The sequence below is a fragment of the Alexandromys fortis genome, unplaced genomic scaffold (genome assembly GCF_014885135.2).
Source record: "Alexandromys fortis isolate MF-2015 unplaced genomic scaffold, M_Fortis_MF-2015_v1.1 scaffold_16, whole genome shotgun sequence".
Taxonomy (NCBI): domain Eukaryota; kingdom Metazoa; phylum Chordata; class Mammalia; order Rodentia; family Cricetidae; genus Alexandromys; species Alexandromys fortis.
The window spans coordinates 15,519,604-15,532,894 of record NW_026067893.1 but is presented as its reverse complement, the minus strand read 5'-3'; the positions used below and the strand labels follow the sequence as shown (position 1 = coordinate 15,532,894).

General features: G+C 46.6%; 1 protein-coding gene across 2 annotated transcripts in view; it reads left to right on the top strand.

Annotated features, from left to right (window-relative positions):
• The window catches only part of LOC126503782 (acyl-CoA desaturase 3), a 51,670-nt gene that overhangs the window by 18,433 nt on the left and 19,946 nt on the right, over positions 1–13,291 (top strand). The window contains exons 2-5 of one of the 2 annotated variants that reach the window (XM_050145706.1): positions 2,722–3,004; positions 6,756–6,886; positions 11,099–11,304; positions 12,767–12,999. In XM_050145706.1, coding sequence (XP_050001663.1) covers positions 2,722–3,004; positions 6,756–6,886; positions 11,099–11,304; positions 12,767–12,999 — 853 coding nt within the window. The remainder of the gene's footprint in view (positions 1–2,721; positions 3,005–6,755; positions 6,887–11,098; positions 11,305–12,766; positions 13,000–13,291) is intronic. The other variant, XM_050145712.1, reaches the window with a different exon arrangement.

Below are 13,291 nucleotides of genomic sequence, written 5' to 3'. Positions count from 1 at the left end.
AGAAAGAAAGAAAGAAAGAAAGAAAGAAAGAAAGAAAGAAGATGCAACATTTGTCTTCTGTATCTAGATATCTGGGTCACCTCACTCAGAATTATTGTTTCCAGTTCCACCCATTTACCTGCAAATTTCATAATTCCCTTCTTCATAGCATCTAAATAATACTCCATTGTGTAAATATACTACATTTTCATTATCCACTCATCTGTTGACATCTAGACTCTTTGGATTTTCAGGCTATTTTGAATAGAGCAGCAGAGAACATGGATGAGTCTCTGTAGGAGGACATAGAGTCTTTGGGGCATATGGTCACGATGATATAGCTGGACTGTGTGTTGTATCTGTTTCTAGCTTCAGAACTTCCATACTGATTTCTGCACTGGCTGCACCAGTTTGCACTCCCATGAGTAAGAGCCCTCCTTTCCCTGCTCCACGGCCATCATTTGCCATCATTTTTTGTTTGGTTTTATCTTAGCCATTCTGGTTGAAATAATAAACGTTGCTCAACAATAGTTCCTGATATTCATGGTTCCCAACTCTCCAAGAGACACAGAAATAGCACATGGGAGTAAAAAAACAGGATCTATCTTTTTTTTTATGGTTTTTTGAGACAGGGTTTCTCTGTGGCTTTGGAGCCTGTCCTGGAACTAGCTCTGTAGACCAGGCTGGTCTCGAACTCACAGAGATCCGCCTGCCTCCGCCTCCCAAGTGCTGGGATTAAAGGCAAGCGCCACCATCGCCCGGCAACAGGATCTATCTTTTTGCTTCCTCCAAGAACCACACCACACCATCAATGATAGTTAGCACTTTAGTGTAAAAGGATGGAAAAAGATATTCCAAGCAAATGGAACTAAGAAACAAGGAGACATGGCTATTAATACTGATGAAATAGATTTCAAAACAAAACTAGCCAGTAGAAATAGGAGGGAATTTCATATTCATTAAATAAATAATCCACCAACAGGATATTACAACCCTAAGCATATATACATAGACCAAGCACAGGAGCACCCAATGTTATAAAAGAAATCCTATTAGATCTAAAAACCACTGGGTTACCACAACGTAGCAATCGTGGGTCACTTCAAGGCCCCACTCTCACCAGTAGACAGGTCATCCAGAAAAATAGAATAAACAGAAACATAAATCAAATAGACAGGCTATACCAATGCAACACACTTGATCTTCTCGGCAGCCCATGGAAATGTCTCCAAAATAACTACATCTTAGGAGACACTAATTCCTTAATATCTGTCACTCCCTGTGTTAGGTTTTCTATTGCTATGATTGAAAAAAAAAAGACCAAAATTCCATCACTGAGGGAAGTCAAGGCAGGAACCTGAAGGTAGGAACTGAAGCAGAGACCATGGAGGAACACTGCTCCTTATAAAACTTGATCAGCCTGCTTCTTATAAAACTTGGGGCCCCTCCAGTAAGCTGAGCCTTCCCATATTAATCATTAATCAAGGAAATGCCTTACAGAGATTCCGATAAACAATCTGATGAAGGATTTTATCACTTGAGTTTCCTCTAGTTTGTATAAAAGTGACATTGTCGTCATCATCATTATAAACCTCAAACACTCTCCAGTGAGGTCAGATCAAACCAACAAGGACAGATCTGGAAACAGGGGATGGCCAAAACCAAACCACTAGTTAGTCAGGATGTCTCCAGAGATAGTTGTTCAAAAACCAGGGAGGAAGCTGTCGGAATCAAAATGAATTTATGCTGATCATGGTGGCGCTTGCCTGCAGTCTGGGAAGTTGGGAGACTCCAGCTAGAGGCTGAGTCTGAGGCCAGCCCGCACTTCATTGCAGGACCCCATTTCAAAGCCAGCAACAAAAACAGGCACGCATGCCACTCTACGGAAAGCGACTAAGACCAAGAGGCTGTGTGTACGAAGATGAATCTTGGGCATGGTTATCATACACAAATTTAATGTACTCTGACCTTGGCTCCCACTTCTATTCTGTTTATATCTGTTTCAGAAACTGACATATTTCAGAGATTTTGACAGAAAAATCCAGCAAATCGCCCTAATCCAGCTGTCTAAAGAGGGAAAATTAAACTGCCCTGGCAAGAGAGGAGATAATCTAAAGAGTCAACCTGGGTCACCCTTTGGTCATCAGACCACATGGCTCTTTGTGTAAATAAAACCCAGGAATTAAATCGTTAAATAATGTCTTATTTGAAGAGTCCACACTCAGAAGGCAGAGCAAAAACTGCTTCCCTGGGTTTCTTCTAGACAGGGTTTTAATTGAGAATCAGAGCAAAGACGGTGAATACAAATTCAGTCTTAACCTTCTGTCCTGATGGATCTAGTCTCTGATAGTCTTCCCCACCCCTCCATTATTGTCTTTTCAAGGTTGTACTGCCACCAATTGGTTAAAGATGTAAATGGTATTTTTGGATTTCCCAATTCTTGTCTCCCAAGCTTTAAAGGCTAATTGGGTCCTGCTGGTGCCTTTCTCAGGATCTTAGAGCTTTCTTTGGCTTGCCAGTGGCATAAGAGAGTCCTTCTCCTCTCCCACTGCCCCTTCACCTGGAGGTTTGACAACAACCAATCTACACACTTTCTGTAAACCTTTTCTCCCACCAGCCCCTAGTCAAGCCAGATACCGGGATGGGGGCTGGACCACTAATGCGCCCTTCTACCAGCAGCATGCCCGAGGGGAGTGCCTACTGGAGTCTGCCCTTCTAATTCTCCGTTCCCTGTCCTTGTAGATGAATTCTTCGTGTACAACCACCACGACCATCATGTCACCCCACTCTGAAGCCATGCAGAAAGGAAGAGAGAAATTAAAGACGGTGCCCCTCTACCTGGAAGAAGATATCCGCCCTGAAATGAAGGAGGATATATACGACCCCAGCTACCAGGATGAGGAGGGGCCCCCGCCCAAGCTGCAGTACGTTTGGAGAAACATCATCCTCATGACCCTGCTGCACTTGGGGGCCCTGTATGGGCTTGTGCTGATTCCTTCCAGCAAGTTCTACACTTTGCTCTGGGGTAAGCACCTTTCTTTGTTCTGGGCCAGTGCCTCAAGTTTCTCCCCTACCTCTAATGAAGGGTGTCTTGCGATGGGCCGTGGCCCCTTTGGGTCCAGCTTTCCCTAATTTTTCTCTGTGGTTCTTGATAGAACTAACTGAATGCAGCCTAGTGGGATTGGGGAGCAAAAGTCTCTGCTTTGTTTTCTTCTCTCTCTTTAACAAGACAGGTTCTCATTCATGCAGTTCAGGCTGACCGGGAACTCGCTCCATAGCAGACAATGAATGACCTTGAGTCTCTGATTTTCTGGGTCCACTTCCCAAGTGCAGGCACTACAGTGTCCATTACCATAACTGTTTTGTTTGGTTGATTTTTAAGAATCTCACTCTGTTACCTAGGCTGTCCTTAAACTCTCTATGCAGTCCAGGCTGGCCTTGAACCCATAGTAATCCTCCTGTCTCAGCCTGCTGAAATTATATTCTGAGCTACCATATCTGGCAAAAGTAACTTGGAGTAATTTGTTGTTCTTTATTAAACACAGGACATGGGGCATACTAGACAGGTACTCTACCACTGTGTCATATCCTTAGCCCCTGGGAGTACTTTAACATGAGTGTTGGGGACCAAGCCCTGAAAGCATGTGCAGGACTCACTGAAGGGTACCACTGTGGCAATGAGGCAACCAGCCCCAATAAGCTTTTCTGTGTGAATCAGTACTTGGCTGCCTGTCCCGCCTTTCCTGCCACAGGAGAGCCCGGCCCTACCTAGGGGCCAGAAGAAAAGGGACCTTACCAACCCAGGTGGTGAAGCTCAGTTCTCTCCTGAAGCCATATCATCCATGGGGCTCACACCTGCTAATACCAGCTGTCTTTACCCTCTACCCATCCTTCCTGGGCAGGGACAGGCATGCTAGAGACTAGAGACTTGAAGAAGGCTTCTGGGGCTGGAGAGATGGCTCAGAGGTTAAGAGCACTGGCCGCTCTTCCGGAAGTCCTGAGTTCAATTCCCAGCAACCACATGGTGGCTCACAACCATCTGTACTGACATCTGGCGCCCTCCTCTGGCATGCGGGCAGAGGCAGAATGTTGTATACATAATAAATAAATAAATCTTAAAAAAAAAAAAAAAAGGCTTCTGGTCTGCACAAGCTCTGACTCCAGGAGTCCTGCAGACTCGGGGCCCCTTGCTTTCTCTGAGGGCTGATGAGCCAGCCCTTCTTTCCCGGATAGTACGGGGAAGTTTGGGGGAACAGAGTCAGGTTTTGGGACTCTTTGACAACTCTCTCTTCCTCCCCTTCCCCCCCCCCCCCGGAATGTATTGTAGTAGAGCTGGTTTTACCCTGTCTGTCCCAGGCTTCTTCCACTTGTAGGTGGTGAGATTCGGGCCCTTAAGCATTGTTTTGGGAAATTCATCTAATGTCCCAAGGAAATACAGTTTAGGAAACCCCCTCTCTTGGGATCCTGGGTTTTCTAATTACCTACTGAGGCAATGATGCATTATTAGAACCAGGAGGCCTGGGGGTGAGGGAAGTCCTCAAAGCAGTTTGATTCCCTGCAAGCTTCCTCCCTCTCCAGCCTGAGTACTCTGCACAAGCCTTGTTCCGTTCAGGCCAGCGTTTGACCGAACTGCCTGATCTTGGCTGGCATCAGTTGCTACTTCAGGGAAAGGATACCATCCAAAGCCAAGACTGTGGTTACTGTCTCGTGGGACCCTGCCCTCTGGTGTGTGCTATGATTTTGGAAAGGAAATTTGGCGCACCAACCTGCAAGGGAAATTATTTCACTCTAGTCCCCGGGCTCTGGTTGGTAGATTAGTGCACAGCATGGCAGCTGTGAGACTCTCCAGGAACAAGAAGGATTGAAGTCTCAGGTGGAATCTTCTCCTTTCTTTAGGTTTTAGAGGCTTTTATTGTTTAATCCCAAAGGAAAATGCATAATTAACAACTGACTGTATTTGTGCCATTTTCCTGGCTCGGGGACTTGGAAAAGTTTTTCTCTCATTTTAGAGCCATTCAGTAGAGCCCTCTGGAGTAAGGCCTCTCTGGCGACACTGGGAGCCAAAGTACAAAACCTTCCCAACCCTCCCCTGAGGGGAAAGCTGTTCACTGGTGTGGACACTTACAATCTCTTTCCTTGGGGACAGAGAAAGGATCTCTGTGACCTAAGCCATTGGCAGAATAAGGACATGATTTGGGGTATGAGGAACCCCGCCCGTTTCCCTGTGAAGATGGCACTGTCTGTGGAGCCAACAAACCTGGGCAATCTGAAGCACGAGGCAAATTTGGACACTTTCTTGGTCCCCCTGCTCTGTCCAAAGTCTTCCCTTTTCTCCTGGGATTTCTGGGCTCGTCCTCTCCTGCTTTCTCTGCTACACGTACAGCCGGATCCTCTCTATGGGAAGATCTCAATCACCACACAGCCAGAGGCTGGAGATAATCTGAGGCCTCATCCCAGTTCAGAAGAATATGGCCAGCACTTTCCTGAGGACAGATGCTGTCTCTGTTGTCCTGGGGGTCCTATGGAAGGAACAGAATGGGACACAGTAGGCAGAAGAGAGGAAGAAAGAGACCACCTAGAAAATGGTCACCTCTTGATGCAGAAGGACACATGGCAGTTCGTGCAATGTTTGGTGTCCCCAGTCTCAGCTAAGTTCTGTAGCCCCTGAGGTTCCCTGGTTTGCAGAGGTCCCTCAGGTATCTTATACTGCTTCTAACAAGGACTCAGTCCCATGTCCGGGTGCTACAATCAGAGGAGCAGACCGGTACACCCAGTGTCTTCTCCCCATTAGATGGTAGGTACTCCCTCATTTTGTAGGTTCTAAGTCGGGGTGCTGTGTTACGTTACTAGGGGATGTATAATATGCCCGGAACTGGAACAGAGCCTTGGTAGAAAACCTAGCCTCAAACTGTGGATCCACTTCTCCCAGCGCTGTGGCCCTGGATAAATACTTAGAGCTTTTAATTTCCTCTGCATACTTGCTCAAGAGACATCTCTGACCACAAGATGTACCCAAGTACAGAACCCTTGCAGCCTCTGTCTGCTCTTGAGGACACAGCTGCTTCAGCATGGTGTCTTCATGGCACCTCACACTTGGTATTGTAGACTCCAAGCCATTAGGATGTGCACTGACCGTAATAATGGTAAGGATCGGTAAAGCTGAGCCTTCGTGTCCACGTGGCTGTGCAGGCCTGACCTGCCCTGAGACCTGCTACAGTGCTGAGATGCTGCAGTTCAACAGGTGAACAGGTTCTGTGTCCTATGTGTCTCCCCTTCAACTAATGGTCCTTCCATTGAGCTCTGACTGCCATTTTCCAAAGATGCTTGATTATGGGTATTTAGGTCAAGAGGAGTAGTGAACCCCTTGAATCCCTTGAAGAAAAAAAATCTTCAGCTCAAAGGACACAGGACCTGGAAAAATGCTCCTATGATCTGATGGTGAAAGCTAGACAGTGTTTCCAGCATCCTGCCTTTCTGCCCACTTTGTGCCTGGGTCTTCTCGCTCACATCTATTGCTAGGTGGAGAGGTTTCCCCCCGAGTCCTAGGTGGAGTGGTTTTCCCCCGAGTCCTACATGGAGAGGTTCCCCCCCCCCACCCCCGAGTCCTAGGTGAAGGGGTTTGAGGTGATGATGATGGGATGCTATGGTGTCTCAGAGACCAACGCATGCGCTCCTTCAAACCCAGAGAAGCACACTCTGGTATCAGGCGAGTGTCCTGATACACTTCTCCTGGTTGCGCACTTCCCAGCAGGCTTACCCCTCTGTTGTCTCTGCAGCATACATCTACTATGTGGTCAGTATTACGGGCATTGGAGCTGGAGCCCATCGCCTGTGGAGCCATCGAACTTACAAAGCACGCCTGCCCCTGAGGGTCTTCCTCATCATTGCCAACACCATGGCTTTCCAGGTGAGAAGCTGGTGCTGTTCACTCTTGTGCTGATCCAGGGCAGAGTGGAGGACATTGGCACCCACAGAGGACCACTACCTTCAGTGGTCCTCCCAAGTGCAGAGCTCTCCACAACATGGGACACCTCAGAGTCACTGGGAAGGGAAGTAGAACGGGTTCTCCAGGCATAACTTTTCTTTTAACCCCAAGTTCCTTGGGTTGTCACATTGGATGACTGCTGTGGTCCTTCGGGGTAAAGGACCATAGAACGCCATCATCAAGAAACTAACGATGGTTTCCTCAACAGTCAACAAAAGCTCATGCTTTTCTCTGTCTTCGGACGCTACTAGAACGGGGTTGGGGTGGGATGTGTCTCAGACTCAAGAACATTCTCGTTTCAGATAGCAAGAGCAAACATGTCTGTAGTTCCATGTGCTGGACACTGTGCCAGCATTTGACACAGGTTAAATCCTCTAGTCCACACAACCATGCCAGAAGGTAGGCCTTATTGTTCTACCCACTGAACAGATAAGGAAATTGAGTCACCACGCCATTAAATAAGTGAACCTGATTGTCCTGTCAAGGGCTAGCATGATGGATATAGGTCAGGCACTGACGATGGCTCCTGCAAGAAGTTTCTAGTGGGTAGACGGTAGGAAGTTAGGGAAGCGGACTCACCTCGCCATAGGCTGTTGCTAATAGTGTGGGACTTGACTTGGGTGATTGAGGAAAAGGTTTCAGAAAAGAGATTAGTTATTTTGACTCTGATATCTGAGGTTCTTGATACATGTGTGTGATCACCTCTGCTCTGAAAATGTATTTGGCGAAGGCTCCCAGTTTCTGTCTTTGGAGGACAAAGAGAAAGAAGAGAAACACTGACATTCTTGAATGTTGAAATAGGAGCGGCGGCGGGGCTGCGTCCCCAACACCCCGGCCGCTTGGCTAGCTTATGCCCGAAATAACAACACACAAACTGTATTCATTTAAAGAACTGCTTGGCCCATACTCTAGCCCTTATAGGCTAATTCTCGCACCTGGACTAGCCCATTTCTAATGATGTTTGTAAGCACCCCAAGGTGCGCTTACCGGGAAGATTCTAGCCTACATCCATCTTCATCGCGTGTGCCTCAGAGAGCAGAGCTATCGCGTCTACCCGGGAGAGCTGAGCATGGCGTCTGTGCTCCAGCAGAGCTGTCGGGTCTCTCCGGAAGCAGAGCAGAGTCTGACCTCACTTCCTCTTCCGCCCAGAATTCTATTCTGTTTACTCCTCCCATCTATGTTCCAAGCTGAGGCCAAGCAGTTGGTTTATTATAACTTAACCAATGAAATCAACAGATTGATATATGACACTCCCACATCACTTCCCCTTTTTCTGTTTAAACAAAAAAAAAAAGGCTTTAACTTAACATAGCAAAATTACATATAACAAAACAGTTATCAAGTAAAAATTACAATAATCTATATCATAACTAAGAAAAACTATAACTATAGCTAACTATTCTTAACTCCATCAAACAGTCCAGAAAGATACAATATTACCTAAACAAATAAGAAATAAGCAAACTCTCAAACTCTAGAAATGACAGAGACATCTCACTGCCTGGACAGTCACCCAAAGTTCCTCTGTACCGTTGGGGCATCCATCTTCAGCCTAGAGGCCCATAGTTTCCAGCAGACATTTCCACAAAGCAGGAACTTTCAAAGGCAGTCACTATCTGCTTGTCCTGAAGAATGTCTTGCAGACTCTTTCATGAATCAGGAACCCCGAAAGATCATCTCACCTTTAGGCAAGTTCAGCAGTCCTCTCTCTGCGGGTTCTCTGTGTCCAGTTTATGCAATAGTCCAGGCAAGAGCAGTTTCTTGCCCAAATGGCTATCAAACTCCATAAGGATCCTCTTCGATGCCCATCTTCCTCTTGAAGTAGATTGGTGCTGCCAGGAGCAGAGTGTCTCATTGTCATGAAAAGTCCTAAGTTATTAAAACATTTAAAATGCCATATTCTCTAGCCTTTGAAAGATATGAAGAATGCCTATCTAAAATATATCTATGCACATCTAGAAAATCTTAACTAACATAACTACAAGCTTAACTACTATTAATGATTATTCATTAACAACCTATATACATTCAAAATTGACCTTAAATCTCTATCAATAAAGCAAAATCTATACTAATGCAAATTATTCATATCTATATCATATCCCCCTTTAAATGTAAAAGAACATTTATAAACAATATTTGGGAACATGGGCGTAGTTTTTTCTCTCCAAACTGCTTCCTGCTGAATGGGGGCGTCGTTAATTAGGTCTTTCATGGTATAACCTGTGTGCTAGTTTCATCTCAGTTGGCAGTTGAGCGAAGCAATTTTCTGAAGGTATTCACAGCAACCGTTCAGGAGGGCGTGGTCCATCATACCATATCGGAATAGAAGAAATGAACAGGGTCTCATCCTCTGTGAAAACAAAATAAGAAACTCCTTTCCAAAGTATCATGTCCTTAGATCCAAATTTCAAAGTCAAGGCATCAAAATCTCTACGATGGATTAGTTCAGCAGCATTTATAAACAAATATCTTTTAGCATCTGTTGCTCCTTCCTCAGCATTCAAACAATTCAAAGAGAGCATAATAGTATACAGTATCAAGATTCTCTGTGTATTTTCCATCTTTGTACGCTTTATTTTAACCTCTATTTCGTTTATTTTTACTTTTATTTTATATTCTCTGTATCTCTTTGACCTGGAATAACTCTGTAGACCAGGCTCTCCTTGAACTCTCAGAGATCCGCCTGTCTCTGCCTCCCAGGCATTGGGATTAAAGGTGTTTGCTACCACACCTTGAACTCACAGAGATCTGTTTGTCTCTGCCTTCTAGGCACTGGGATTAAAGGCGTGTGCTACCACACCTTGAAGTCACAGAGGTCAATCTCCCTCTGCCTCCCAAGTGTTGGGATTAAAGGCGTGTACTACCACACACAACTTCTCTTTTTCTTACTTTTTTTTTAAAAACTTTTAACTTTTAGCTTGCATATATTTTTAACACACTGTAAATCATTTAAACATTTTCTTTATCTTTGAATCTCTTTACTGTATATCTCTCTTTTTCTGACCACACGAGCCTTTAAATTACTGAGCAATATGAGTAGGATTAAAGCCGTGGCTTTGCCAGCTAGATCCAGTCCATTCCTTAGCTTTCCGGCCTCATGGCTGAGGTACCGGTTGTAGCCACGTTTACTGCCACAACTCTATGGCATTTCAAGGTCCCTGCCAGCAAGCGAGCTTCTGCAGCCTGTGCTTGCAAACCACACGAACCGCCTGCGTAAAAGAGTCAGAGTTTGCCGTGGCAGGACAGCCCAGAAAGCCGGCATTTTTGAACAGCGCAGCTTTTTTCCTGCTACGGCTGAAAACTGAAAAGCATGCGTTCAGCTTTTCACCAACACAGTTTAAGTGTTTTGTGGCAGGACCTCTTAATGAGCTGCAGGGTTTTGCAGCTGAAGCTGAGTCAGGAAGCCTCTCTTAGATGAGAGTGCTTGCTTGCCTCTAGCACTCTAGAAATTGTTGCTACCAAGAAAACAAACATGCTTCACTCCAATCTTTCCCAAGCTTTCTCAGGCTTTTTGTGGATTCAGTTAGCCACAAGTCTGGGCGCCATCTGTTGAAATAGGAGCGGCGGCGGGGCTGCGTCCCCAACACTTGAAGAGATGGATGAAGTCCAGAAACGTCCCAAGGTCATTCAGAAATGGGCTCAGGCTTGTCAGTTACATGTTGGCCCTCTTGGGTCGGGTGACATGCCACTCGTGAAGGAGCTGAGTTTTTGCACCTTTACTACAGAGCAGAACCTTCGAGCCCAAGGACATCTGCGTCCTAACCTCTCTGCCCCTGGCTCAGACATTGCCAGAGGAACCCTGTCTCATGTTGCTTGTCTGAAGAGTCACCATGTTCTCTGCCAGCGAAACTGTCTGAGCACTAAGACTCACCTCCTGTTTCCCACCACACACCCCCGAGAAGCAACAGTGCCATTCTTGTGCTCTGGGCCCCTGAGCTGCTTTTCCACATAAGCTCTGGGAGTAAACGGCTGGAGAGGGTGTTCCTCCCGTCCTTCTTAGTAATCAGAGGCTCGGGACTCTGATAATGAGTTGGACTGAGAGTTCCAGGTCCTGGCAGACACCTAGGCTCTTGCATTCTCCCAGGAAGGCTTCTCTTCTCAATATTGGTGTCCCCTTTTCTGTCCCTCCAGAATGACGTGTATGAATGGGCCCGAGATCACCGTGCCCACCACAAGTTCACAGAAACACACGCTGACCCTCACAATTCCCGGCGTGGCTTTTTCTTCTCTCACGTGGGCTGGCTGCTCGTGCGCAAACACCCGGCCGTCAAAGAGAAGGGCGGAAAACTGGACATGTCTGACCTAAAAGCTGAGAAGCTGGTCATGTTCCAGAGGAGGTGAGTGAGAGGGATGGAGCTTGGGAAGTAGGGTTTCAAGACTGACACATTCTCTTAGCACTTAGAATAGCTGAATGAATTTCTGGGTTTATACGCTCACAACTGTCATTTAAGCCAAGTGTGGTGGTGCACGCCTGTAATCCCAGTGCCGGAGAGACACAGGCAGACAGATCTCTGTGAATTCCAGGTCAGCCAGAGTCACATAATGAGATTGTCTCAAAAAACAAAGATCCTCTGGGAACTGAAGAGGTGGCTTGGCAGTTAAGAGCACTTCCTGTTCTTCCAGAGGACCCTAGCTCAGATGCCAGCATTCATATCGGGCGGCTTACACCTGCAACTCCGGCTCCAGAGAACCTGACACTCAATTCCGGCCTTCACGGGCACACATGTTCACTTGGCATTTACTCCCACAGACATGCGCACATATACATAAATAAAAATAATCTTTAAAAAAAGAAAAAAGTCCATTGGCCAGAAGGGGTAGCACAGAGGTCTTTAGTCTTAGTACTTGGTAGGCAGAAGCAAGTGAATCTCTGTGAGTCTGAAGCCAGTGTGGTCTACATAGTGAGTTCCAGGACAGCCAGAATGACATAGTGAGACCCTGTTTCAAAAAATAAATAAATAAATAAATAAAAACAAACAAATTCTCATTTCAAACAGACTTATGTCATCCCAAGTGTCTTAGACACACATGGGATTAACACAGCTTGTCTTTCCAAAAGCACGCGGTGCTGTTGTACCTGTGCTTTAAAGGTTGGCTCAGGTGAGTCAGGTGAAGAAGACACTGAGCCCAAGAGGTGAGGAGAGGACACGAGTTAGCCTACAGAGGACCCAGATTAGGGAAGAAATGGGAAAGCTGGATGCAGGCCTAGCCCGTGACCCAAAAATGAAGACATGACTGCTGGGCACCAATCAATTCTCTCGGGAAATCAGAGGTCGGTCTGTGTGGAAATGAAACTGGGACAAGACTTCCAGAGGGACAGAACCCACAGGAGATCTAGGACACTCGTGATGCTTCCTGGAGCTTTTGCACCGTGCAGGCTTCGATGGGGGAGGTTAGCAGGAAACGGAAAAATGTCAAAGACCCCGAAAGAGAGAAAGGGGGCTTAGGGGCAGATGAAAACCAGCCCTGGCATCCTTGCAGACTGAGGCTGTGGTTTGGTCCTGATTTGTTGAATGACCTGCCTCATCCCTCTACGAAGAAGAAGAATTAGGGACCTTGTTCTATGGGCAATTGGTGGGATTATCTCGGGACAGTCTCAGCTCAACGTAGACTTACCTTGAGAATGATAAAGATATTCTGTTCTGAAAGGATTTTCCACTCCCGTTCTTTCTGGGCGGGGCTCCCAGCCCACACCTGCACTCAGTGTAAGAGAAAGATAACAGCCCCTCCCACTGAGAAGAGCCCATCTAGGTAAGGTATCCTTGCTCCACCAACTCTGCATGTGCTCTCTCCCCGTAGGTACTACAAACCCAGCGTCCTGCTGCTGTGCTTCATCCTGCCCACACTGGTGCCCTGGTATTGCTGGGGTGAAACTTTCCTACACAGTCTGTATGTTGCCACTTTTCTGAGATACGCTCTGAGCCTCAATGCCACCTGGCTGGTGAACAGTGCCGCTCATCTCTACGGCTATCGCCCTTATGACAAGAACATTGACCCCCGGGAGAATGTCCTGGTTTCCATGGGAACTCTGGGTGAGTAAGCCATCTATAGCATTATGGCATTCAGTGGTCTTAGGTTTCGAGCCTGGGACTAATGGCTGAGGTCCCTGTTTAACATATCAGAGCAGATCTGGCTGCCGGGTTCTCCCTGTATCTCTCAGTCCCTACTTGTTACAGGGCCCTCCTGACTGGCACACCCTGTCCCTTATCCTGAACTCTCCAGCTCAGGGGACCAGGCTGTTCTTCCTATGGACTCTCCCAGGTGTCCCTGCCTCTGGCTAGACTCTCCCACATATCCACAGTGAACCTCCTTCTCCATCACACC